The sequence below is a fragment of the Hibiscus syriacus genome, unplaced genomic scaffold (assembly GCF_006381635.1).
Source record: "Hibiscus syriacus cultivar Baekdansim isolate YM2019G1 unplaced genomic scaffold, ASM638163v2 tig00111166_pilon, whole genome shotgun sequence".
Taxonomy (NCBI): Eukaryota; Viridiplantae; Streptophyta; class Magnoliopsida; order Malvales; family Malvaceae; genus Hibiscus; species Hibiscus syriacus.
In genome coordinates this window covers 513,335-539,643 of record NW_024063008.1, presented here as the reverse complement: position 1 = coordinate 539,643, position 26,309 = coordinate 513,335, and the positions used below count along the sequence as shown (strand labels likewise).

Genomic DNA, 26,309 nt, shown 5'->3' with positions numbered 1-26,309 from the left:
AAATTTTTTATATTTCAATTAGGATGCTTTTATCTAATAAAAGTTTACAAACAAAAAGTAGTAATTTACCTTGGTAATTATGTTAGAAGTGAACAAAACTCGATTTGAAAATTTTAAATTTTTTATTTGACTCATTGTTAAAAAATTAGATTTGACTTGACTCAATTAATAATTTTATAAACTTAATTCAACTCGAAAAAATTCAAATAAAGTTTGAATTATAAAATAGAACTTAAATAGTTTAAATTTTTAATAATTAATAAATTAATTTTTAAATCTGAGTCAAATTACTCGAAAACTCAAAAAAATTTACTCGACTCGTTCAATTTTCACCTTCAATTCTCTCCCCCCATTAGCTCTAAGAGTTGGACTGTTGTGTACCAAATCTGTTGTTGGTCATTGTTGGGCTATAAAGAAAACCTGTTGGCGGTACTAGCCCAAGCAGAAAAAAATCAGAGGGCCTACATCTCTTTAGTTTTACTTTTCTAAATTCCCAATTTCTCTTTTGTTCTACTCCCTAAGAATGGGAGGTGGGATGCACGTGGTTGGGATTTTGGAAGAAAAGAAAGGTACGATTATAATTTTAGTCCATTAGCTATGTCGAAATTTGAGATCTAATCTATTTACTTTAATTTGGTATAATTTAAACATTTAATTTTATGAAGTTATTAGTCATTATGGACACTAACTAACCCTAACATGTCAATCCATCAAATGCAGCCCATTTAAACCTTTATAAATAGTTTAAAAGTGTCAATTATATTTTCTAACCTAATTCCCAAACAAATCGATTAAAAAATATTAAATGAAGACCCAAAGTGTACAGATCAAACCTAACCAACGTTGGTCCACAAAATGAACTCCATTTAAGCTTTTATATATAGTTTTAGAGAATTATACAATAAAGTGCCAATTCTCTTCTCTAACCTAATTCTCAAACTACTCAAATAAAAACACTAACAACTAACATCGCTTATCATAAAATATAGTCGTCATGTATTGTTAGAATTGGAGTGCTATTTAAAAGGTTAAGATCGTGATTAATTATTTTTAAGTTTGACATTGATAAAATTTTATATTCACTTATTGAAGATTATTTAAAAAAAATAAATTTACCAGGGATCTTTAAGAGAAATCTAAACTTGGATTATACTATATATATATATATTCTAAAGAATTTTTTAATTTTTTAATTTTTCTAGAAGTATGGCCACAGTCTCACCAATCCCTTTACAGTTGTCATTGAACTTTGACAATGTTATGAACTTGTAATCGGATACAGACAGTTTTAGTGAACCAGAGTCATAATTAAACCCATGAATCTTAATTTACATTGCTGAAAAAGATGTATCATGTAACCCACATTATTAAAAAGTCAAAGCAATTAAATTTTAATGTACAGAATAGAATCCGATTATGACAAAAAATAAAAAATGAGTGAAATTAAAGGGAAAAGAGATCAATTAACAAGTCATCCAGCAGCGAAGTGAAAAGCTCAAGTTGTAGAGCTGATCCAACCTCTTCCTTTTCTACATTAAACTTAATCCAATTTACATTCTCCTCCATTTCTTTAACATAAGCTTCTTTCCATTCTTGCGGATTCTCATTCTTCAATATGTTGACCCCAAACTCTTCCATCAGCAGTCTCTCCCTTACAAACAAATCTGGGATTTTGGGTTTCGATAGCTCAACTAGTTTCTGATGGTTTGATTCAGGTTTATCTTCTTCATCTTCATCTTCAAGCTCTGCCTCTGCCGTTGCTATCCGTTTTTCCAATTCCAGTGGCTCCAGCTGAGCCAGCCTCTCAAACCTTGTGATCTTTTGCATGAGCCTTTCTTTGGTTCCTGTTGGTCAAACCACAAATGTTAATCGCGGTTGTTAACTACTGGAGCTTGGTATTTAAGAAAGAGACGGACCTTCCACTCGGGCCAACTGATCTTCGAAAACAGAGCCGTCTTCTTCTTCTTCTCTATCGAGAGGCAATCTAGAACCGATACCGGACTCAACTGTTGCTTTGTTTCGTTGTTTGTCCAATCCTGTTCCAATTCATTCGATTATCATTTTTATTTTCTAACTATTTCAACAAAAAAAAACTAATCATTACAATTAAAAACGAAGATATTCTATTACGTTATAAGATAAACTTATAAAATTTTAAGATAAAAAATAAACAATTAATAAAAAATTTAAAAAAATTATTTAAAATATAATAACTTAAATTTTTAGAAAGACAATTAACCTCTAATCACCTTTAGATTATCTCTGATTACTATTCGAATTATCCTTTCTAACCTACTCCCAAGCTACTCACCTAAAAGCGCCAATGACCAACATTTTTAATCAAAACAATTATTATTCTTAGCGGCCCATATATAATTACAATATATAAAATTCAGAAAGCATAAGTAAACTTAAACTTATATAATAATTAATGTCAAACAAATCGATTAAAATAATTAAATGAAGACCCAAAGTGTACAGATTAAACCTAACCAACATCAGTCCACGTAATGGAATCCATTCAAGCTTATATATATATATATATATATATATATATATATAGTTTTATAGTAATGTATAATAAAGTGCCAATTCTCCTGTCTAACCTAATTCCCAAACTACTCAACTAACTCCTTTAATTTTTTTTAAAGATTCTAAACAAGGAAATTTGATGGTCTGCAGAGTTCTCTCCACTTTGGATCCCGGAAGATCACAAACAAAAACCTTGATCCGGGATGTACCTAATCCACCAAATCACTGTGTTACGACAATTATTGATATTTTTGAAATGTCAAAATTGTGATCACATGTAGATGATTTTAATAAAATTGTGAACAATTGTAGACGATTTTGGTGTCTCTTGATAGTAAAAATGAAAAGGTAAGGATTAAAATTGTGATTTAACCCATAATTCTTAATTGATATTGTACAAAAAAAAGTATTTCACACGATACTTGCATAGACATATAATAAAACAGGTAAAAACATATATAATGCAATATACATTACATATGAGGGTCATGACTCTAATTAATAAGAATATTATATTTTATATATTTTTAAAAATCAATATTCAAACAATGTGAGAATATTATAAAAAATAGTATATCCCACGTTGTTTAAATATTAATATTTTTAAATATTTAAACATATTTAAACTTTTTTTAAATGATTTGAGTCAATATCCTTACGTGTGCTTCCCATGTACAGTGTGTATTTTTTTTTATCACTGATAAATAATCACAAATTTAGCATTTCAAAAGAAAAACTATTAATTATCACAAGACACGATAATTTTATCCAAATTCAATATCAGATAACGATCATAATATTACTTTCAATATAATTTTTAACCTATTTACTTAAATAATTCTTTTACATCCCTATTTTCTTATTTTATTTTTTCGTTATTTGCCTAAATAAGCTCTTCGCCGATCCCACGCTCAACAAACTTCATAATCCCCTCACCAAATTTTATAATTTATCCCCTCTAAATACGGATAATAAGGCGACAGCCAATCAGAAAAGCCATCAACAGACAAACGGACAAAAAATTAATATTGGGAAACAAATATTGAATGAATCACCTTAGTGCAGTTGATGGAATCCTCACCACCTGTTACGCCTACCATATTGCTGACATTTTTCTTCTCCCGTAAATTTATTTTACTCGAAACAGTGTCGTCACCACCCAAGCTCTCGGAGTTACTGCTCGGAGACCGTAAAACTTTCGCTGTAAATTCACTTTCTTCCATCTGTTACTGCTTCTGCTCGTGGAGACCTTACTGGTAGTGACAACAGTGGAGGAGGTGTCGGTGGTGGTGTAACTGTTAATATTAATCTCAAGAGACTGTTGGTTTTTCTCTTCAAGAAATTTACGAAACAATTTCCAGCGTTTGATCTCACCACGGCCATGATTATCTTCCTTGTCAGCTTTTCTCCAGGATCTTCTTTTGAAGAGCTTCCTTGCAAAGCTCCTGGGTAAATCGGCTTTCCCTTTCCTCCTTCTACTGCTTTGCGTCGACGACGATGACTTGATGGATGGAAAAGGCAGTATCTTGACGGCGTTAAGTACAGCCTCCGAAGCTCTTTGCAGAGCAGAAATGGTGGTGGAAGTTGAACTTGCCTTCGATCGACTTCTTTTTAAAAGCCGTTTAGTAGAAGTTGAGTAATTACCATTAGATCTCTTCAAGTCGGTCTCGAGAAGAAACCGAACGGTGGTGCAACAGTGGCGGCGTGGAAACGATTTGAAACCACTAGAAGAGCAAGAACTCAGATCGTCTCTAAGGTAATCTTTGAGCATCAAGGGCTTTCTATCAATTGAAAGCGTTTTCCTAACCTGGATACGACCAGTGGGAATATTGATCAAAGTCATTTTTTACCAAGAAGCTCAGAAAACAAAACTGGGTCAAAAGAATTCAGGGAGTTAATGAAAGAAGAGTGTGTAGACTGTGGAGTTAGTTGTTACAGCTGTGGTAATGATAATGGTGAGTATGGAAACCTGAAGGAGATAAGAGAGCATTTAAAATAAGACTCTGAATCATCAGTAGATAAATGTTTTAGCTGAAAGAGTAGCAGCTTTTTGCACAACAAGGAAACACATGAAGAAGAGAAAAATAAAACCGAGGTTTATAGGGGAAAGAAAGTGTTAAGGTAGTGATGAAGATTTCCAGGAGTTAGGGAAGCTTGGATGCTTCTTCTTCTTCTTATAATTATTGTTGATATTTGGTTTTTGAATCTTAGCTCTGAATATTTTAGTGGGTGAATTGAATGCATGTAAAAGTTTCTGGATAAATTACACTATAAGTCACTAACTTATGCTCAAATGAACATTTGGATTAACAAATTTTCAAAGGTAATAAAATAATAATTAAATTTATCGAACCATTTCAAAATGATCAATGTTATGTTATAATAAATGTAAAATTTTGATCAATTTAATTATTATTTTATAATAGTTTGACAAAATTTAATGATTACTTTATAAAAGTTTGATAAATTTAATGATGGTTTAATAACTTTTGAAAGTTTTGTAACCAAACCTATATTTGAGAATAGATGACCTCTAATGTATTTTACCCAACCTTTTTATTTATAATTACTATACAGTAAATGATGGAGATAGATAGATTATAGAGGGAAGAGATGGTGTGAGAGACCAGTGGTTGACCTTAGACAAATCTGGGACTCCATGCAAGCAGGGGAGAGCGATAAGGGAGAACCCTGCCCAGGCCTTCCATCACGCGCTTAGCCACGTTTGCCTGTCGCTTTACAATTTCATTGCAAACGAATCTTATAATAATAATAGTATTAAACATTTTTGGTCAAAAGAAATTGTAGGATTAACTATTAAGCATGTAATTGGATTCTCTTTCTTTAATTACAAATTAGTTGCCGTCAAGATTGAGTTTGAAAAAATATATGAAAAAGTTTGAAAATCAAGATAATAAACTAAATATTAACATCTCATAATATAGTAGCAGTAATAATAACACTATACCATTTTCAAAATGATAATAATAATAATAATAGTATCGATACTCTACAAGAATGTAAAATAATTCAATAACAAACACGTTAATGCTAATCTATAACACATTATGTTGCAATAAGTCTACAATTAGTGTCTTTGATGCTGATTATTGGTTTGATTAGAAGCTTAACTAGCAGAAGAGGTAGGTATGGTTGGTGTAATTATTTGTGTCTGGGGCGCATGCCAGAATCAATTAATTTCATGCCCTGATCCAGGCTTTTTCAGTGTTCAAACAGTGAGTGATGAATCCCAACTTGCAAACTAAAGAGGAAACAATTTAAAAGTAGCTAAGGCTACAGATTTTGAAGTCACCAAAAAGAAAGCTTACAGAAATGTAGAAAAAGGTTTAATTCAACAAAGAATGTACCCCTGCGGTGTCATTGGGTCTCGGACCACGCCCTGATTCGAGCCTTGCACCCACTACCAACATATGAGTCTCCCCTGCGAACTGCAAAAAGGACCAGAGTCCAAAAACACAATTTCTCTTATTTTATTTAACTCGGGGCATTATCTGAAAGAGTTACTGGCCTTGCTACTGATGAGTAAAGCCTTTAATTTATCATTTCCACCACCTCACACTAATACTATAAAAAAATTAATGTACGTTTATGAATATTGGTGTGGGATGTGGAATTTAACATGGTCAACGTCCGACCACCATTTCCTTTTCAGGTTTGCGCGTTGCTGGCTTCATTTCATTATCTAATGCACCTGGACTGTCTTATGTGGTTAACTGCCTTTGATTTATGTACAGATTTTCTTCAATCTTATTTAGTTACAGTTAACAAATAACGGAATCAACATGGGTCTAAGTGGTAAAATGGAAAATTATTTTCCTTACAAGTTTTGAGTTGGAGCAATTATTTTATAGGATGACATGCATTATTAGTAACGGAAGAAAATTCTAAATACATATTACCTTATAATCATTATAAATTAAAAAAATAATTAACAAAAGGCGAGGACATATAAGATTTTGAAATGACGTTTAAAAAAAACACAATGGGCCTATCGTCGCACTCTGTTATATGAAAGGAGAATGTCAATTGGGCCTCATCTTTGTCAGGCATGGACCTGAAGGGGATTGCATGTACTAAATGCAGACACGTGGCTTCCCATACATTTGCTCGGTGCCCACTTCCTTGATATAGCAGCCGACATGTTAATTAACTTGCGGCCCTTTACTATTTCAATAATACCAGTCACCGTCACCATGAAAAAATAACATCAAAAATTGATGTTGGGGGCTTATGTTTTTGTGGGCGGCAAAATTAATGCAAGAAACCTAAACAGTTTGAGTTATTGTTTCCAAGCTTATGTACTTTAAGTACGCGTTAACGTACAATTATCTTGGAAACAAGTCCATATTTAGATATAGTGTTATTGTTCATTGCCGGAAACGACATGCTACTAATGGGTCATTTGTAGCGTTAAGGTAGAGTTGAGATTGTGTCCGAAAAGTGCTGGAAGCTGACTTTTGGAGTATCCTTGAAGATTTCAAAATCACGTGACAATATAGTTTTGAACAAGTTATTATTTAGACCGACAGTTGCGAGGCTGTTTCATCTACTCTTCCCTCCGTCTATGGATAGTCCTTTTGCACTAATGAGAGCAGTCGCAAATCTGTACAGCAAAACATGGTTCATAGGTTTCAAGAATATCTATCGAGAAGCAAACGTAGCGACTGATTTCATCACTATGATAGACACTCTATCAAATAATTCTCCTGTTATTTTTTACTTAATCCAATTATTAGATATTCTTCATTGAGATATTTACGATCCTATTTATAATCATATAAAGAATTGATAAAATGAATTTACCTTGATTTCTATCAAAAAAATAAAAAGGAAAAAAGAGATTGTACTGAAACAAAGTTAATCTTTATGAATCAATAATTTTCTTGTAAAAGAACATGTTGACTTTTACTCATTTAATTGATTTTAATTAGGGATTTATTTAATTACCACTAGAAAAAAATCATTTTTTGAATTAATTTATATTCTTATTTTATTTACTTTTATACATAAGAATGAGAAATGGTTACCTCTCTTCCTTTATTTCTGCTTAGTTTTTTTTAATAGAGGGAAGACAAAGCCTTTACATCATATTGTATGGTTCCTCAAATAAGGAGGACCAAGAAGATCTCTAGCAAGAGTCGTGGTAAGAGAAGGGTAAGCTTCAACAAAAGTTTGGACCTGACCGTCAGGTGTGAAAGGAAGTTTAACAAGGGAGTCTGCTGCAAAATTTGTCTCACGACATATATGGATGAAGTTAACTTGCCAAGGTAGCTGGCAGAGGCGAGTGATAGCCTGAGTGAGAGAGAGAGAACTGGCGGTGGAAGCAGAGGAGGTAACTGAATCAAAAGCGCCTGTGCTATCAATTTGAACCTTGATACAATTGATTTCAAGGACCAAACAAGCTTAAGACATTCATAAATTCCCTAAAGCTAAGTTTCAAGAATAGAAGAAGGTCTCAGATATTTGTTGAAACCAATGATCCAAGTTCCATCATGGTTGCGAGTGAGCCCGCCAGTTGAGCCAAGAGAAGTGTTGGGGTCGAAAACTCCATCAGTGTTGAGAAAAGTTTTTTTTCTTATAAAACATGTTCAAATTTCTTTTTTTCACTCTCATTGGGCAATTTCATTGTTTTTTCAATCAACCAAGTAAAGTCTTAGATTATTATAAAATAATTTTAAAAATTTCATATTATATATTCTTTGAAATGATTAATCTATTTATATTGTTGGGAATCACGGTCTTTCCCGCTTCGTGAAGTTAAGATAGACACTTAGAGATTAAGATAGTAAAGAGAGCACAAGAGTATAATTATCTAATTTGGAGATTCTTCCACTATACAAAAGAATAGTAAGATTACAAGGATGTGTTTACAAAATTTGACTCAAACTTGGTGGCTCACTCAAGCTTGAGGATAAAGACTTCCCAAGCCATCTATCTTATCTCTCAAAGAGGCTCTCCAACTCTCTAGTTTCTCACTCTAAGAAGTGGACTCTCTTAGTATTTTTTGGATTTTTGGATAGTTCGGAATGAAGTCTCTCATCCCTATTTATACTACTCCACCTCCACAATGAATGGTGGAGATTACTTACATCCAAGGGTGGAGATTAATTATCTAGAATACTCTACACACTCTAAGAAGCTCTACACTCTTCCACTCCCTTCCGTATTCTTCCATACTCTTCCATAAGGTTCCACACATCTCCAGAGGATTCCACACTCTTCCAAAAGCTTTTAGAGAGTTCTACACTTCTTTAGAGTTCTCCAGAATGTTCTAGAAAATTCTACACTTCTTCAGAAAGCTCTAGAATTTTCTATAACATCTCCAATTAAGGAGAGATCCAACATATCTCCCCCTCTCGACTTAATTGAGAGGTAGTAGAAAGCCGACACCTTAACAACAATCTTCAAACTTCTTTATCGGTATTACCTTGGTCATCATGTCTGACTAGTTATAATATGTGTGAACCTTGTCAAGATGTATTTGCTTTTTTTTTTTCGAGAACTTCTCAGATCCAATGATATTTAATGTCTATGTGCTTTGTGCGGGAATGAAATGTTGAATTCTTTGCTAGATAAATTGCACTTTAATTGTCGCACTTTAAGACATATCTTTCTTGATCTATTCCCAGCTCCAACAACATATTCTTTATCCACAACATCTTTTTACAAGCTTCAGTAGATGCGATGTACTTTGCCTTAGTAGTGGACAATGCAACACACTTTTGCAGCTTTGATTGCCATAAGACAACCCCCTGCAAAAGTAGTTAGGTATCCCGATGTTGATTTTCTTTAATCAATATCACTGGCCAAGTCTGCATCTGTGTATCTGTAACACCCCCAACCCGTATCCCAACCCGGATACGAGTCAGAGATATTACATTGACTTTTAAAACATAACTCATTACAAATAATAGTAAAATACAATAATAGACATATGGTAATATAAGTTTACCAAAATATTCAGAGCATACACAACTTAACTCTTTAATTACATGCCAACATCTATTTTCATAACAAAATGACCTACTGATTAAGTTGCTTCTGATATGATAGTTGCAGGAGTAATGTTGTCCAGTTGCTTAACCTCGATCGTCTACTTTATCGGATCCTACGTGTGAAACACTCACACGCTAAGTCATCGACTTAGTGAGGTAATAATATAATAATAATATTAATAGATATAAAGTAATTGCCAAAATAAGGGGGTTGTAGTAATAAGATGTATGTAAACAATGCAATAACCAAAACCATGTTTCTTACACATATAATTATCAAATTCACATTCATAAATTTGCCTTAGTAAGTTCATTAGCCTATGGTACCATACAGAGAACGTAAGGTATGTGAGTATTGTGAGGTTGTGCACTATGCTGTCACCACAGCTCATATAATTGCACCTAAGTGCCACGTAGAATTGCACCGGAGTGCCGTGTAGAATTGCACCGTAGTGCCATATAATAATGTCCATAAGGACCATATATCATTCCTTAAGAATCATATACATATGCCAAGGATCAAGTATGTGTCTCACCAGACTTCACACATGTTCCAAAGAATACATATATGTCCCGAAGGACCACATATCATTCCTTAAGAATCATATACATATACCAAGGATCAAGTATGTGTCTCACCAGACCTCACACATGTTCCAAAGAATACATATATGTCCCGAAGGACCACATATCATTCCTTAAGAATCATATACATATGCCAAGGATCAAGTATGTGTCTCACCAGACTTCACACATGTTCCAAAGAATACATATATATCCCGAAGGACCACATAGACCCTCTACTCTTGGCATGCCAACTATACCTATAGTTCTCATTTACATAACATGGGATTTCACAATTTATCTAATTCATATCACGTAGACATATTATTTCCATACCTTTATCATATAACTCATATAACTTTTCTTTCATATTCATGTCCCATAATGCATATGGTATGGATTCATGTCATATATCATCATATGAACTACGATCATGTATCAAAATATTGAATCTAGACTTATCACAAGTCTAGAACTGAATAAAATACATATTCATGCTATTCATATGTACTCACCTAGATTTCTTTGTTTTTCCCTCGATTGATCCTAATTGTCGATGGTTCCGGAACTGGATTAGGCTCAATATCTACATAAGCAAAATTTTCAAGATGATTATCAGATGCCTAAGTCTTGAAATTAACCTCTAATAGCCTACCAATTTAAGACATTGATAGTTTAGTCTTCTTTCTTTTTTCTTTTTTTTTATTATAGGGGAATCGGTTCCCCCCTGGGGGTATCGATTCCCCTCTAGCGTTCTGGAAATTCATATTCGTTTGAGAGGGTATCGATTCCCCTAGCCCAGAAATCCTATTTTGAGCTCGAAAATCACTTCATTTCAGCTTAAACCTTCATATTTTACTTCCTTTAATATTCCTAACTTCCATATACATATTTAAACTCATTTCTATTCCATAATCACTTCTTTAAACCCAAAATTCCATCATTTACATGGCATTCAAGAATCACACTAAATTTTCAAGGTATTCTAATTCCAATTCTAACACTTCATATCCCTTAATTAACTTGATGACAAGTCAAATCTCACTTCCAATTCTTATTATGAACTCTAATCTAAGATTTCACTTTTCTACTTCCTTTCTTTAATTCTTCATATACTTTTCCTCTTGAGGTTTTAAAACAATTTAAACTTCCTTTAAGCTTAACTATTGCCTAATGGTCATGAATCAACCATAAATTCATCAAGAAATTCACTAACAAGAAAATCTTACCTTAGCTTGGGTCTCACGTATGAAGAAGAAGAAAGAAGAAGATGATTATGGAAGCTTGTTTTAATTTCCTACTCTTCCATGTGCTTAATATAATACTAACCCCAAAATTATATTGCTATAAAAAGACCATTTTGTCATTCTAATCTTCCTTCTTTATAATTCAATCCTACACAAAATAACTCAAATAAGTCATTGAACTCTTCCATCATTCTACTTAAATCACCAAATACTAAAACTTTACAAATTGATCACTAACCCGGCATGGTGGATGTTACAAATCTCCCTCCCTTAAGAAAATTCGTCCTCGAATTTTTCAATAAGAAAAGAGATGGGGATATTGATTCCTCATATCCTCCTCACGCTCCCATGTTGCTTCCTCTACTTTGTGATTCTTCCATAAAACTTTAACCAATGTAATAGTCTTGTTCCTCAATTGCTTAACCTCATGAGCTAAAATTTGAATCGGTTCTTCCTCATAAGTCAAATCCAGTTGTACCTCGATCTCTTCTGGGTTTACGATATGGGAGGGATCCGATCGATATCTCCGAAGCATTGAGACATGGAATACATTGTGAATCTTTTCCATTTCTAGTGGTAAATTCAATTGGTATGCTACGGGTCCCACTCTTTTTACAATCTTATATGGTCCAATAAACCGAGGACTTAACTTTCCTTTCCGACCGAACCTCAACACATTCTTCCATGGAGATACCTTTAAAAACACTTTATCCATAACTTTAAATTCAATCTCCTTTCTTTTAAGATCAGAATAGGAGTTTTGCCGATCAGAGGCCACTTTGAGGTTATGCTGAATTTCTCGAACTTTCTGTTCTACATCTTGAATTAAATCCGGACCAAGAACACTTCGATCTTTGAGTTCATACCAATTTAATGGAGTACGACATTTTCTTCCATATAATTCTTCATATGGGGCCATCTTTATACTAGACTGATAACTATTGTTGTAAAAGAACTCTGCCAGCGGTAAATACTTTTCCCATGATCCTTTGAATTCCATTACGCATGCTCTCAACATATCTTCCAATATATGAATAGTTCTCTCTGATTTCCCATCAGTCTGAGGATGAAAAACCGTACTAAAGTTTAAACGAGTCCCCAACGCTACATGCAAAGATTTCCAGAATCTAGAAGTGAATCGAGGGTCTCGATCAGAGACTATGGAAACAGGCACTCCATGCAATCTAATAACATCTCTAATATACAGCTCTGCATACTTTTCCATAGAGAAATCCGTTCTAACCGGAAGGAAATGTGCTGACTTAGTTAATCAATCAATAATTACCCAGATTGATTCTCTTTTGTTCAGAGTCAAGGGTAACCCCGAAATAAAATCCATTGTAACATTTTCCCATTTCCATTGAGGAATGAAAAGAGGTTGCAATAATCCTGACGGAACTTGATGCTCGACTTTGACTTGTTGACATATCAAACACTTAGACACAAATTCGGTGATGCTTCGTTTCATCCCTGACCACCAAAATCGATCCTTCAAATACATATACATCTTGGTTCCACCCGGGTGCATCGTTAACGGACTGCAATGAGCCTCTGTTAATATTTCTTTCTTCAAGTCATCATTGTCGGGTATTACAATTCTTCATTTACAATATAGATTTCTATCTGACTTAATCTCAAAGTCTTTAATCTCTTTGTTCTTTACTTGCTCAATTCTTTTCAAACACATTTTTATCTTTACTTTGCAATTCTCCTATTCGTTCCAACCATGCTGGTTTAAGGGTTAATTCTGCACAAAGACCACCGCCTCCCGTTAAAGATAATCTTGCATCCATAGCTCGTAAAGCTGCAAACGTCTTTTTACTCAAAGCATCTGCTACCACGTTAGCTTTTTTGGGATGATAGTCAATTATCACATCATAATCTTTTAAGAACTCTACCCATCTATGTTGCCTCAAATTCAACTCTTTTTGAGTCATCAGGTACTTCAGGCTCTTATGATCCGTATATAAGTAACAACGCTCCCCATAAAGACAATGATGCCAAATCCTGAGAGCGAATACTACAACAGCCATTTCTAAATCATGAGTGGGGTAATTCTTTTCATGTGGTTTCAACTGTCTCGATGCATACGCTACCACCTTCCCTTCTTGCATTAATACACACCCCAACCCGTTATGGGATGCGTCACTGTATACTACAAAATTCTTGCCAGATTCCGGTTGAACCAATATCGGAGTTTCCGTCAGAATTATCTTTAAAGCTTCAAAACTTTCTTGACATTCAGAAGTCCAAACAAATGATACATTCTTTCTCACCATCTTTGTTAAAGGCAACACTATCATCAAAAAATTCTTAACGAATCTTCGATAATAACCGGCAAGTCCAAGGAAACTCCGAACTTCAGATACATTCTTTAGAACTTCCCAGTCCATTATAGCTTTAACCTTCTGAGGGTCTACTCTAATCCCAACTGTCGAGATTACATGCCCCAAGAAAATTACTTCGTTTAGCCAAAATTCACATTTGGACAATTTCGCATAGAGATTTTTATCCCTGAGAATTTGCAAAACTAGCCTCAGATGTGCGCTGTGCTCTTTAATGGACTTCGAGTAAACCAGTATGTCATCAATAAAGACAACAACAAACTGGTCCAAATAGGGCTGAAAAATCCTGTTCATGAGATCCATGAAAGCAGATGGTGCATTCGTTACTCCGAATGGCATTACGATGAATTCATAATGACCATATCTCTTTCTGAAAGTCGTCTTCGGAATATCTTTCTCCTGAATCTTCAATTGATGATAACCCGAACGTAGATCGATCTTCGAAAATACCGAAGCTCCTTTTAGTTGATCAAACAAGTCATCAATGCGCGGAAGGGGATACTTTTTCTTGATGGTCACCTTATTAAGTTGTCGATAATCAATACAGAGACACATTGATCCATCATTCTTCTTAACAAATAACACCGGAGCTCCCCAAGGTGACACACTTGGTCGAATAAATCCTTTTCCTAACAACTCTTGCAATTGTTTCTTTAACTCTTGCAATTCTTTCGGAGCCATCCGATAAGGTGCCATTGCAATTGGAGCAGTTTCGCATTATCTCAATTTGAAATTCTACCTCTCTATCTGGAGGTAATCCTGGCAACTCAGCCGGGAAAACTTCAGGGAATTCTTGAACTATTGGAATCTCCTCTAGCCCTTTCTCTATAGCTCTTAAATCTATCACATTTGCAAGAAATCCTTGACATCCCTGTAGCAATAGCTTCTTAGCTGACATTACTGACATTACATTTGCTAATGGATTAAACTTTTCACTGCTCACACTTATCTCTGTTTCTCCTGGACTTTTCAGGGTTACCTTTTTCAATCTGCAATTAACATCTCCATAGTAACGGAACAACCAATCCATTCCCATAATCACTTCAAACTCGTCAAAGGGTAATTCCATCAGATTAGCAAGGAATTCAATTCCCTGAACCTTTATGGGACACCCCTTACAGACTTTATTCACCCGAGTACTATGACCTAACGGAGTTGTTACTATAATCTCATTACTAGTAGCTTCTAAGGGAATCTTCAATTCCTTTACTAACTTACTTGTAATATAAGAATAATTAGAACCCGGATCAATCAGTACCAATACTAATTTATCATACAACTGAAAAGTACCTGCTATAATATCAGGGTCATCACGGTCTTCACTTTTCTTTAGATTGTACACCCGTGTGGTTGATCGAACTTCAGGTTGAGCATAGAATTCAGACGGGTTCCTTCCTCTTCCTCTTCCTCGTCCTCTTTGTGAGGAAGAACCAACTCTTTCAGATGGTGCAGGCTCACCAAAAATCAATGAACAATCCCGGATAAAATGTCCGGCATCTCCGCATCGAAAACAAGTCCCAACAGCCATCCGATAAGCCCCATAATGGTTTTTCCCACAGTGCTGACACTGTCTCGCTTGACTCGGAGTAGATCTCCCAACACCAGATCCCACTGACTGCGTCTGTCTAGGTCTTGCCTGACTTGCTCCCCTAGCAGACGATGCAACTGATTCTGATCTAGCTTGTGATCGAAATCCCGAGTCTCTTCCCCTTTTTGATGGTGCGGAGCTAGAAGAAGCACCCGTTCTCTTTGATGTGTGAACTCTAAAATCCCCGAATCTCTCATTCTGAGCTCTTTCAAGAGCCTTGCCACGATTGATCACCTCTTGGAACGAGGACAAATTCAATACTATCAGCATCTCTTTTAATCTAGGGCGTAAACCCTCCACAAACCCTCCACAAGCCTCTTTTTCAGTAGGGACAAGCTCGGATGCAAACCTACTCAACTTGTTGAACTCACACTCATACTCATATACAGAGTGGTTCATCTGTTTCAAATTCAAAAACTCCTGCTTCATCTGTCGAATAAATTGATCTCCAATGTACTTGTTTTTAAATTCATCTAAGAATAAAGACCAAGTCAATTGGTCACTAGGCATCCTCATGGTGACGTTCGTCCACCATATTCTCGCCTGACCCCTCAACAACGAGACAGCTCCATCTAACTTCTCCACTTCAGAACAGTGGAGACCATCCAACATGATTTTTAAATGATTTAACCAAAGCTCTGCCGCAACCGGACCTTATTCGGTTTCTCCCTTAAATTCGGGAGCTCCTAAACCTCTCAACTCTTTTGCTACATTCATCCTTTGAGTTGGTGGAGCAGGAGGTTGAAGACGCGTTAGAATAGCGTCTAACGTTCTGAAGAACATATCTTGATCTTGCACAGGCACTCCTTGAGATGCCTGTTCTTCACCTTTCCTGGCCAGGGCAGGTGAATTACTGCTTTCAGCATGCCTCTTTTCTCCCGCTTCACTTCGGGAGCTATTATCTCCGGACATCTAATAAGAATAAACACATTGTTCTATTAGCAAAATAACGTACTCATACTATACCAGATCATAAGTTCTCACTATTTGTTGGCATATATTCCATTTAAAGACTCTATAGACTCTGGTTTATGCCTAGAATCGGCTAAACCATAGCTCTGATACCATTAAATGTAACACCCCCAACCCGTATCCCAACCCGGATACGAGTCAGAGATATTACATTGACTTTTAAAACACAACTCATTACAAATAATAGTAAAATACAATAATATACATGTGGTAATATAAGTTTACCAAAATATTCAGAGCATACACAACTTAACTCTTTAATTACATGCCAACATCCATTTTCATAACAAAATGACCTACTAATTAAGTTGCTTCTGATCTGATAGTTGCAGGAGTAATGTTGTCCAGCTGCTTAACCTCGATCGTCTACTTTATCGGATCCTACATGTGAACCACTCACACGCTAAGTCATCGACTTAGTGAGGCAATAATATAATAATAATATCAATAAATATAAAGTAATTGCCAAAATAAGAGGGGTTGCAGTAATAAGATGTATGTAAACAATGCAATAACCAAAACCATGTTTCTTACACATATACTTATCAAATTCACATTCATAAATTCGCCTTAGTAAGTTCATTAGCCCATGGTACCATACAGAGAACCTAAGGTATGTGAGTATTGTGAGGTTGTGCACTATGCTGTCACCACAGCTCATATAATTGCACCTAAGTGCCACGTAGAATTGCACCGGAGTGCCGCGTAGAATTACACCGTAGTGCCATATAATAATGTCCATAAGGACCATATATCATTCCTTAAGAATCATATACATATGACAATGATCAAGTATGTTTCTCACCAGACTTCACACATGTTCCAAAGAATACATATATGTCCCGAATGACCACATATCATTCCTTAAGAATCATATACATATACCAATGATCAAGTATGTGTCTCACCAGACCTCACACATGTTCCAAAGAATACATATATGTCCCGAAGGACCACATATCATTTCTTAAGAATCATATACATATGCCAAGGATCAAGTATGTGTCTCACCAGACTTCACACATGTTCCAAAGAATACATATATGTCCCGAAGGACCACATAGACCCTCTACCATTGGCATGCCAACTATACCTATAGTTCTCATTTACATAACATGGGCTTTCACAATTTATCTAATTCATATCACGTAGACATATTATTTCCATACCTTTATCATATAACTCATATAACTTTTCTTTCATATTCATTTCCCATAATGCATATGGTATGGATTTATGTCATATATCATCATATGAACTACGATCATGTATCAAAATATTGAATCTGGACTTATCACAAGTCTAGAACTGAATAAAATACATATTCATGCTATGCATATGTACTCACCTAGATTTCTTTGTTTTTCCCTCGATTGATCCTAATTATCGATGGTTCCAGAACTCGATTAGGCTCAATATCTACATAAGCAAAATTTTCAAGATGATTATCAGATGCCTAAGTCTTGAAATTAACCTCTAATAGCCTACCAATTTAAGACATTGATAGTTTAGTCTCTCTTCTTTCTTTTCTTTTTTTTTTATTATGGGGGAATCGGTCCCCCCTGGGGGTATCGATTCCCCTCTAGCGTTCTGGAAATTCATATTCGTTTGAGGGGGTATCGATTCCCCTTGAATGGGTATCGATTCCCCTAGCCCAGAAATCCTATTTTGAGCTCGAAAATCACTTCATTTCAGCTTAAACCTTCATATTTTACTTCCTTTAATATTCCTAACTTTCATATACATATTTAAACGCATTTCTATTCCATAATCACTTCTTTAAACCCAAAATTCCATCATTTACATGGCATTCAAGAATCACACTAAATTTTCAAGGTGTTCTAATTCCAATTCTAACACTTAATATCCCTTAATTAACTTGATGACAAGTCAAATCTCACTTCCAATTCTTATTATGAACTCTAATCTAAGATTTCACTTTTCTACTTCCTTTCTTTAATTCTTCATATACTTCTCCTCTTGAGGTTTTAAAACAATTTAAACTTCCTTTAAGCTTAACTATTGCCTAATGGTCATTAATCAACCATACATTCGTCAAGAAATTCACTAACAAGAAAATCTTACCTTAGCTTGGGTCTCACGTATGAAGAAGAAGAAAGAAGAAGATGACTCTGGAAGTTTGTTTTAATTTCATACTCTTCCACGTGCTTAATATAATACTAAACCCAAAATTATATTGCTATAAAAAGACCATTTTGTCATTCTAATCTTCATTCTTTATAATTTAATCCTACACAAAATAACTCAAATAAGTCATTGAACTCTTCCATCATTCTACTTAAATCACCAAATGCTGAAACTTTACAAATTGATCACTAACCCGGCATGGAGGATGTTACAGTATCATTCTAACACAAGTTTTCATTTTCCAAAACATAAACACCTTTTGAAAGTTCCATGTAGATATCAGAGGATCCATTTGGCTACAGCCCAATGTTCATTCATTGGGTTGACCAAGAAGCGATTCACGACCCCAACTGCATAGGCGATACCTGGTCTTGTGTTTATTATTGCATACATGAGACTGCCTACTATAAATGAGTATGAAATTTTCTTCATTTCCTCAATTTTGTTATCACTTGTGGGACTCTACTTCGAACTCAACTTGAAGTATCCAACAAGTGGTGTGTTAACCGACTTTGATTTGTGCATGTTGAATCTTACCAACACATTCTCAATGTATATCTCTTGGGATAGCCATAACAGTCTATTTGATCTATCACGAGTTATTCACATCCCAAGGATTTGTTTAGCCGATCCCAAATCTTTCACGACGAAACTCTTGCTTAGTTCTTTCTTTAAAGCAGTTACCTTATTGCGGTCTTGTCCAATAATTAACATACCGTCAACATATAGCAGAAATATGAGAAAGTCGCCACTTACATACTTTTTTGTGAAGACATAATGATCACTTTCCGTCTTTTTGAAATCATGTTTTACCATAAAAGAGTTTTGTACCATTACATTGGTGCTTGCTTAAGCTCGTATATACTCTTAGTCAGACGACACACTATATTTTCTTTGCCTGGAACTTTGAATCCCTCAGGCTGCTCCATGTAGATTTCTTCCTCTAAATCGCCATGTAAGAACGTTGTCTTGACATCAAGCTATTCAACCTCCAAATCTTATACATCGAGCTATTGAATCTCCAAATCTTATACATCGAGCTATTCAATCTCTAAATCTTGTACGTCTGCTAAGCTAATGACCATTTGGATGGATGCCATCTTTACCACGAGAGAGAATATTTCTTCAAAATATATACATTTTTCTTGTTAATCATTTGACGACCAACCGAGCTTTCTAGCGAGGCTTTAAGCTACTATCTTCGGTATTGATCCGATATATCCACTTATTATTCAAGGCTCCTCTCCCTTTTGGTAGCTCCACAAGTTCATAAGTATGATTCTCATGCAAAAATTGTATCTCTTCTTACATGGCTCTTCTCCACTCTTCTTTATGAATATCACTAATTGTTTCTTTATTGCTTTGAGGTTCCCCCTCATCAGTGAGCATAACGTACTCATTTGTATTATACCGAGTGGATGGTCTTCTATCTCTCGAGTATCGTCTCGGCTTTGGTGCTACTGGAGAGCTAGATTGAGGCTCTTCTTAAGCTGGTTCATTATGAGTCTCCTGGTTGCTTTGCTCTAACATAGGTTCATGATCTTCAACATCATTGTTTCTTGTGTATTATTATCCTCAATTCGAATTGAAGTAGGTTCGGTGTTCTTGTCGCTTCTCAATCTCGGCGTCTCTGAATTTTTGATATCTTCGATTGTTTAGTATTCGAAGAATACAACGTCTCTGCTGCGAAAAAACTTCTTATTGACTGGATCCCAAAGTCGATAACCAAATTCATCCTTAGGTGAACAAAGGTAGATGTATTCATTCGTCTTTGCGTCAAGCTTGGCTCTCTAATCTTTAGGTATGTGAACAATTATCTTACACCCGAATACCTTGAAATGATTGTATGAATCCCTTTTGCTAGTCCAAACTTTTTCTGGGATGCCCCCATTAAAGGGAACTGATGGTATGAGGTTGACAATGTCAACCACTGCCATTATAGCTTCTCCCCAAAATGATTTGGGTAACTTAGCATGAGAGAGCACACATCGAACTCTTTCTTCAATAATTATATTCATTCTCTCAGCTAGTCTATTCAATTGTGGTGTCTTGCATGGAGTTCTCTCTAGTTTAATGCCATATTTCTTGCAATATGCTTCAAAATGACCTTTATACTCACCTCCATTGTCAGATTGTACATACTTGATATTTTTTCCGGTCCCACGCTCTACTAGGGCATGAAATTCTTTGAATGCGTCAAATACTTGATCATTTGATTTTAACAGGTGCACCCACACCTTTCTTGAATGGTCATCAATGAAGGTGAAAAGTACAATGCACCACCAATTGATATCTCGGACATCGAACACACGTTAGTGTGTACGAGGTCTATGATGTTTTTTTTCCTTGTGGGCAGAGAAGATCTTTGGAAAGCAAGTATGTGTTGTTTTCCATCTAAACAGTGAGCACAAAGATCAAATGGTTTACCTTTCATGTCAGGAATGAGTTGTTTCTGAGCGAGTATGTGAAGACCCTTCTCACTGATGTGCCCAAGTCGTTTATACCATATTTCCACATCTTCAGTGGTGATATTTACATATCCTTTGCAGAGCTTAGCTTGCATCATGTACAATGGCCCTTTCCTTCTTTCCTCGAGCCATTATTAGGCTTCCTTTGGTGAGTTTTCACTTTCCTTCACCAAAGTAATTTATCATACCAGCATCATCTAGCTTTCCAGCAGAGATAAGATTGAGGCGCATGGACGGAACATGCCTCACATCTTTTAAGATAAGCTTGCATCCAATGCTTGTCGTCAGGATGTTGTCCCCTATCCCGAAGATCTTGCTTCTGTCTTGATTTCCCATTTGCACCTAACCAAAGTCACCGCTTCGGTAGGAAGAGAATAAACTTCCATGTGGAGTAACATGGAATGAAGCACCGGAATCGACAATCCAAGAACTATCATCATAAGCAATGTTTAGGATATTACCTTCATCAACGAGATATAACAAATCTTCTTTTGATACTACGACAGTAGTACTATTATCTTCTTGCTTCTTTGTTGGGCTGATTTGGTCTGGCTTAACATTACCGACCTTCTGGTCTCTCTTAAAGGATAGACATTATATTTTCTTATGGCCCATCTTTCCATAATAATAGCATGTAATCTTCGAGCATGACTTAGATCTACATTGGATCTACCTCAGGATTGATGTAGATCTCGGCTTTTGTTACATCCACGAGTTTCATTCCTACCCTGATTCTCAATAATATTAGTTTCGGGATGAATAGACTCACTTCGTTCTCCTTGCTTCTTCACCGAGGAGGCTATCACTAGCGGTATCCATGGTGAGCTTTCCTTCCAAAGCTGAATTACTAAGTGTAACAACGAGTGTATTCCAACTTTCCGGTAAGGAACTAAGGAGTAAAGGGCTTGCAACTCATAATCAATTTTCATCTTGGTTTTTGTTAATTGATTTACGAGCCCCTTGAAATTATTTAAGTGCTCAATCATACTTTGACCATCCTTATACTCCAATTTCACCAACCGTTGAATTAAATTGGCTTTGTTATGAGGGAATTCTACACTTCTCAGAAAGCTCTAGAATTTTTTAGAACCTCTCCAATTAAGGAGAGATCCTACATATATTATATGTAAAATACTATATTGAATTTAAATTACGAGTAAATTTAACATCAATTTAAATATAAAAATGATTAATTATCTATTTCTTAAATAATAATAGATATATTTTTTTGTAAACGACGAAGAAACTACTATATCAATACTACACTCTCCTCATCGCCACTTCCCTAGCATCGCTTCTAAGTAAATGAATTAAACTCGTCGGTGGTTCCTACAAAATAGCTAACATCTCGTCTTGTTCGTATGCTAGATTTGCGAGATGGTTTGCATATTTGTTGCATTCACGAAAAATGTGTCTTATTTCTATAATGTTATACTTTTTTCATAAATCAAAGTTTCAATTCAAATTATATTGATTTGATATGAAATTTTTCTTTATCTCTTAATCATCTTAAATGTAAAAAATACTTTGGCGAACTAAAAGCTATATGAACTTTAAAGATTTTTTTTCCAAAAAAAAGAAGAGAAAAATAGATTTTTCTTATAAATTTGCAAATAATAAATAATATTGAATATTTAACAGTAAAATGACCAAAATTAATAAAATTTATTTTGAAAAAAATTGAGTAAAAAAAAGTATTTACCCTTAAAAGCTAAAATTTCTATTTGCATGAAAGATCTTCATTGACTTGATAAGAATAAGCGGATACAAGCATGGAGTCATTAGTGATGTGACACCATTTACGTTGCCACGCGCTTCATATATCAAATCGGATAAATCTATGATTAAGCAAAAAAGGGGGCCAGGAGACCGGTTCCGTGTGGTTTTACTCCATATTGATTTGATTCCATCCAATATTTGCAAAGTTCAAACATGTTGGTTGCTCTTCGGAATCAACTTTTGGATTCATAATGAAATACCAACAATAATAAAATTATTCTCTTGATGACTTTGTTGAAAACAGAGGGAAAACTAGTACAAGTCGTACATCTTACATGCCCTTGACTACTTCAAATTCAACGTCAATACCATATCTAAAAACTTAAGAAAACAATATATTACACAAACACTTGCACTACTTTGTACATTTAGTCCCGACAAGGTGATCAGACTGAATAACTCCATAAAGACATATCGAAATCACTGTCGGCTTCATCGTGATTCCTCGGCGGAGAGAGTAGAAGCCCTTCAGCCATGCTATCCAGCAGCTTCGGCATGTAGAACATTTCTTCCTCATCCACGAAGTCAACTTTCTCCGTCGAAAACTCGCTTTCAACTGCCCATTTTTTCTTGTTAACGTCGCTGCTGGAAACTTCACTATCGGAAGCCTTGAGACTTCCCTGCCTGGCGTAGCTACCCGAGAGTTCTTGAGGCCTAAATGCTTCGGCCGCCTCAGCTGCTGCTCTCCGGATATCGGCGGCATCGTTTGAAGCCGGAATAGGCAATCTCCAAACAGAGTCGGCGAAATTCAGGCAGGCAGCTTTTCCTCTGAATGCTAATGCAGCTACATCATGTGCCCGAGCAGCCATTTCTGGGGTGGGATAGGTTCCGAGCCAAATACGAGTCTTTTTATTAGGCTCCCGCAATTCACATACCCACTTATCATTGTTCCTTCTTCGAACGCCTCTAAAAACCGGGTGGCGCGTCTCCTTGAATACTCTCCTCCCTGCACGTTTCTTAGGCCTGTTGGTTGCTAGTAAAAGAACTTCCTCATCGGAGTGAACAGCCCGGCGTCCAATGCCCCCTTCAGACGATGAAGATGGCTCCACCCTTTCAGCTCGCATGGAATAAGACTTGCAGGTTTCAGAGATTTTGCTTGAAATATCCATGGGTAACAAAAGTTGTGGGTTTATTGTGCTGGTCAAATTTTTTAAGATCAACTGTTTGGGATTATGGAATCTGGGTTCAGTTTGGATTTGGTGGTTGAATCTTTTTTCCTAGAAAGCTTGTGGATTTTGGGTTTGGAATTTTTGAAGCAGCAAAGAGAGTGAGAGGAAGATATAAATAGTTTTGCGAGGAAAGGGCGTGGGGCAAATGAGTGCGATTTAGACACGGACACGCATATGATAGAGTGCCAGCTCTGAAGTTCCAAAGGTCCCACATTGGAGCCGAAAAACAAAGGTCTAATCTCCAATTCGAGTTCCAGGTGTTCGATTTTGTTTGTTTTTACAGCTAAGACAATATAGGTACTCACTAAGCTAAGGTGTTTAGCACGTGGGAATTGCACATTCACACGTTTATCTTTTTCTTGGTGTGGGATTTGGAGGAAATGAGTTACAGCCGGGGAGGTAATTTAGAGCAAATTAAATTTTAATTATTGGATTTTAAATTTATAACTCCATCTTAACATGTTTATTAAATTATTAATTTTTTTAAAATTTTAATATTATAAAAATCAATCTTAACTTAATATTAGTGAAACAAATATTCTAGTTTGGTTGTTTAAAATGTATACCTTTGACTTACTAAATTTGAAATTAACAAGTGTACATATTGAGAAGTTATATATATGTGTATAATATTTATAATAATTTTTCAGTTTCATGTTTTAACGAAAATTATGACCAGCAATACTAACATGATTAAGGCACAACAAATTAGGAATAATAAAATAGGGTTGGTCAGAATCAATTTAAGATTATTTTTTTTCTATTGAAAGTAAAGGGTAATTTTGCTCCCATGGAACTTTGGGAAAAAATGGCTGAAACGGGAGAACAAAAAAATTATTTCTTGAAATGGGGTGAAAGCTACAGTGAACGTTGGAGGCCGAAGCACATGGTGTCTTCTGGAAGACGGCCGGAGCACCTAGCATTTCCTGAAGAAAGGGAGGGAGGGAGGAAGAGAAGGAAGCTAACCATGGTGGGTTGGCCTGAGCTTGAAGAAGCCATGTACTTCGGTCATCTTTCCAAAGACGCTAGTTGTTCCCGGGATCTTCCGACCCGAAAAATATATACATTCCATCGGACTTGAACCAGACTCAATTTTTGAGATAAAATTCAAACTCAATCCGACCCGAACATAAATAATAATAAAATATTATTTTTATTCAATGAAAATAGTGATTTAATTGAAAAAAATTAACATATATGAGGTATATTGTAATTATTCTTAAATATATAAGGTAAAATTATATTTTTTTCATCGGGTATTTTTTACCATAAATTCGAATACAACCCGACCGAACATCACCTTTAAAAAAATCCGACTCGAACCCATTTTTTTTATAAACTTGACCCAATCGGGTTCGGTCTCATGCCCATCTCTAGGGCCATGTACATCCCTTGTAGTTAGTTCAATGATGTTTGAAGTTATAGAATCGAGTAAAGTAATACTCATTTGATTTGAGAACACCATTTTAGTCAAACTGTCTGCAACTGTATTAGCTTCGCGTGAAATCCATTCGATGTGTTTTGCACATGCTCTCGTCTCTGTAGTCGTCGAATTGCCCAAATCAAAGAGCAATGAGAATCAGAGACGTTATCATCATTAATTAACCTCACAACAACGGAGCAATCAAATTGAAGAATAGTTTTTTCGTATCCCTGATCCCAAGCAATGGTTAAACCAGTGAGGATTTCCCATAGCTCAGATTGGAGCGGAGAGCAGAAGCCATTGAAACACATAAATCCGAGCATCCAGTTTCCTTCACAGTCACAGAGGAAACCCCTTGCAGCACTTCGCATCGAATTACTTGCAACATCGCCATCAGTGTTGACACACATACATCCGGGCATCGGTTTCTCCTAGGATAATAATATAATTTTTTTTATATATATTTAGAAATAATTAATATAATAACACTCTCTATTTTTTCCAATTACCTCTATAATTTTACGCAACAAAAGTAATAGTTACTATATTCTTCTTCTTTTTATATATATATTTATTATTCTTATTATGCAAATAAAAACAATTTTTTTAACTCTAAAATTTATATAATTTTTTTATAATTCGAGTCAAATGAAGAATTATCAAATGTCCAGTTAAGTCAAATCTAAATAAAAAATTTAAATTTCTAGGTTTAGTTTAAATTAATTAAAATCTCCATCCCATATATAAGTAGACCAAATCTAATTAGGAAATGGCCTTGTAAATGCAGCTTAAAATATTTATGTTGCATATTATTAGCGAAAATATTAATTTTCAACGTTATCTTGGTGATGCAAAAATGAAAAATATATTAGTCCTTTAATATTTGAATAGTTATTTATAAACTTTTCTTCCTTTATGTTCCACGTTGATCACGTGAACCTTAGCTTATAACCTCATTTATTGGGCCTTTTGGCACTTAGCCCATATTTCCCAACATAATTTGTTCAGCAAAATGTACGACATTCGAAAATATCACATAACGGAAAAAGAATATTGAA

General features: G+C 35.3%; 2 protein-coding genes across 2 annotated transcripts; both read right to left on the bottom strand.

The window, feature by feature from the left end:
• Positions 1 to 1,442: 1,442 nt before the first annotated feature.
• LOC120155183 lies at positions 1,443 to 4,659 on the bottom strand. The gene is made up of 3 exons (XM_039166766.1): positions 3,588 to 4,659; positions 1,917 to 2,036; positions 1,443 to 1,844 (listed from the first exon to the last, which is right to left on the bottom strand). Exons 1-3 carry the CDS (start codon positions 3,753 to 3,755, stop codon positions 1,761 to 1,763), a joined length of 372 nt encoding a protein of 123 aa, XP_039022697.1. The 5' UTR covers positions 3,756 to 4,659; the 3' UTR covers positions 1,443 to 1,760.
• Positions 4,660 to 22,983: 18,324 nt separating this feature from the next.
• Positions 22,984 to 23,792, bottom strand: LOC120155209 (dehydration-responsive element-binding protein 1B-like). Its single transcript, XM_039166791.1, has one exon. The coding sequence runs from the start codon at positions 23,766 to 23,768 to the stop codon at positions 23,046 to 23,048; it is 723 nt and encodes a 240-aa protein (XP_039022722.1). The 5' UTR covers positions 23,769 to 23,792; the 3' UTR covers positions 22,984 to 23,045.
• Positions 23,793 to 26,309: the final 2,517 nt, after the last annotated feature.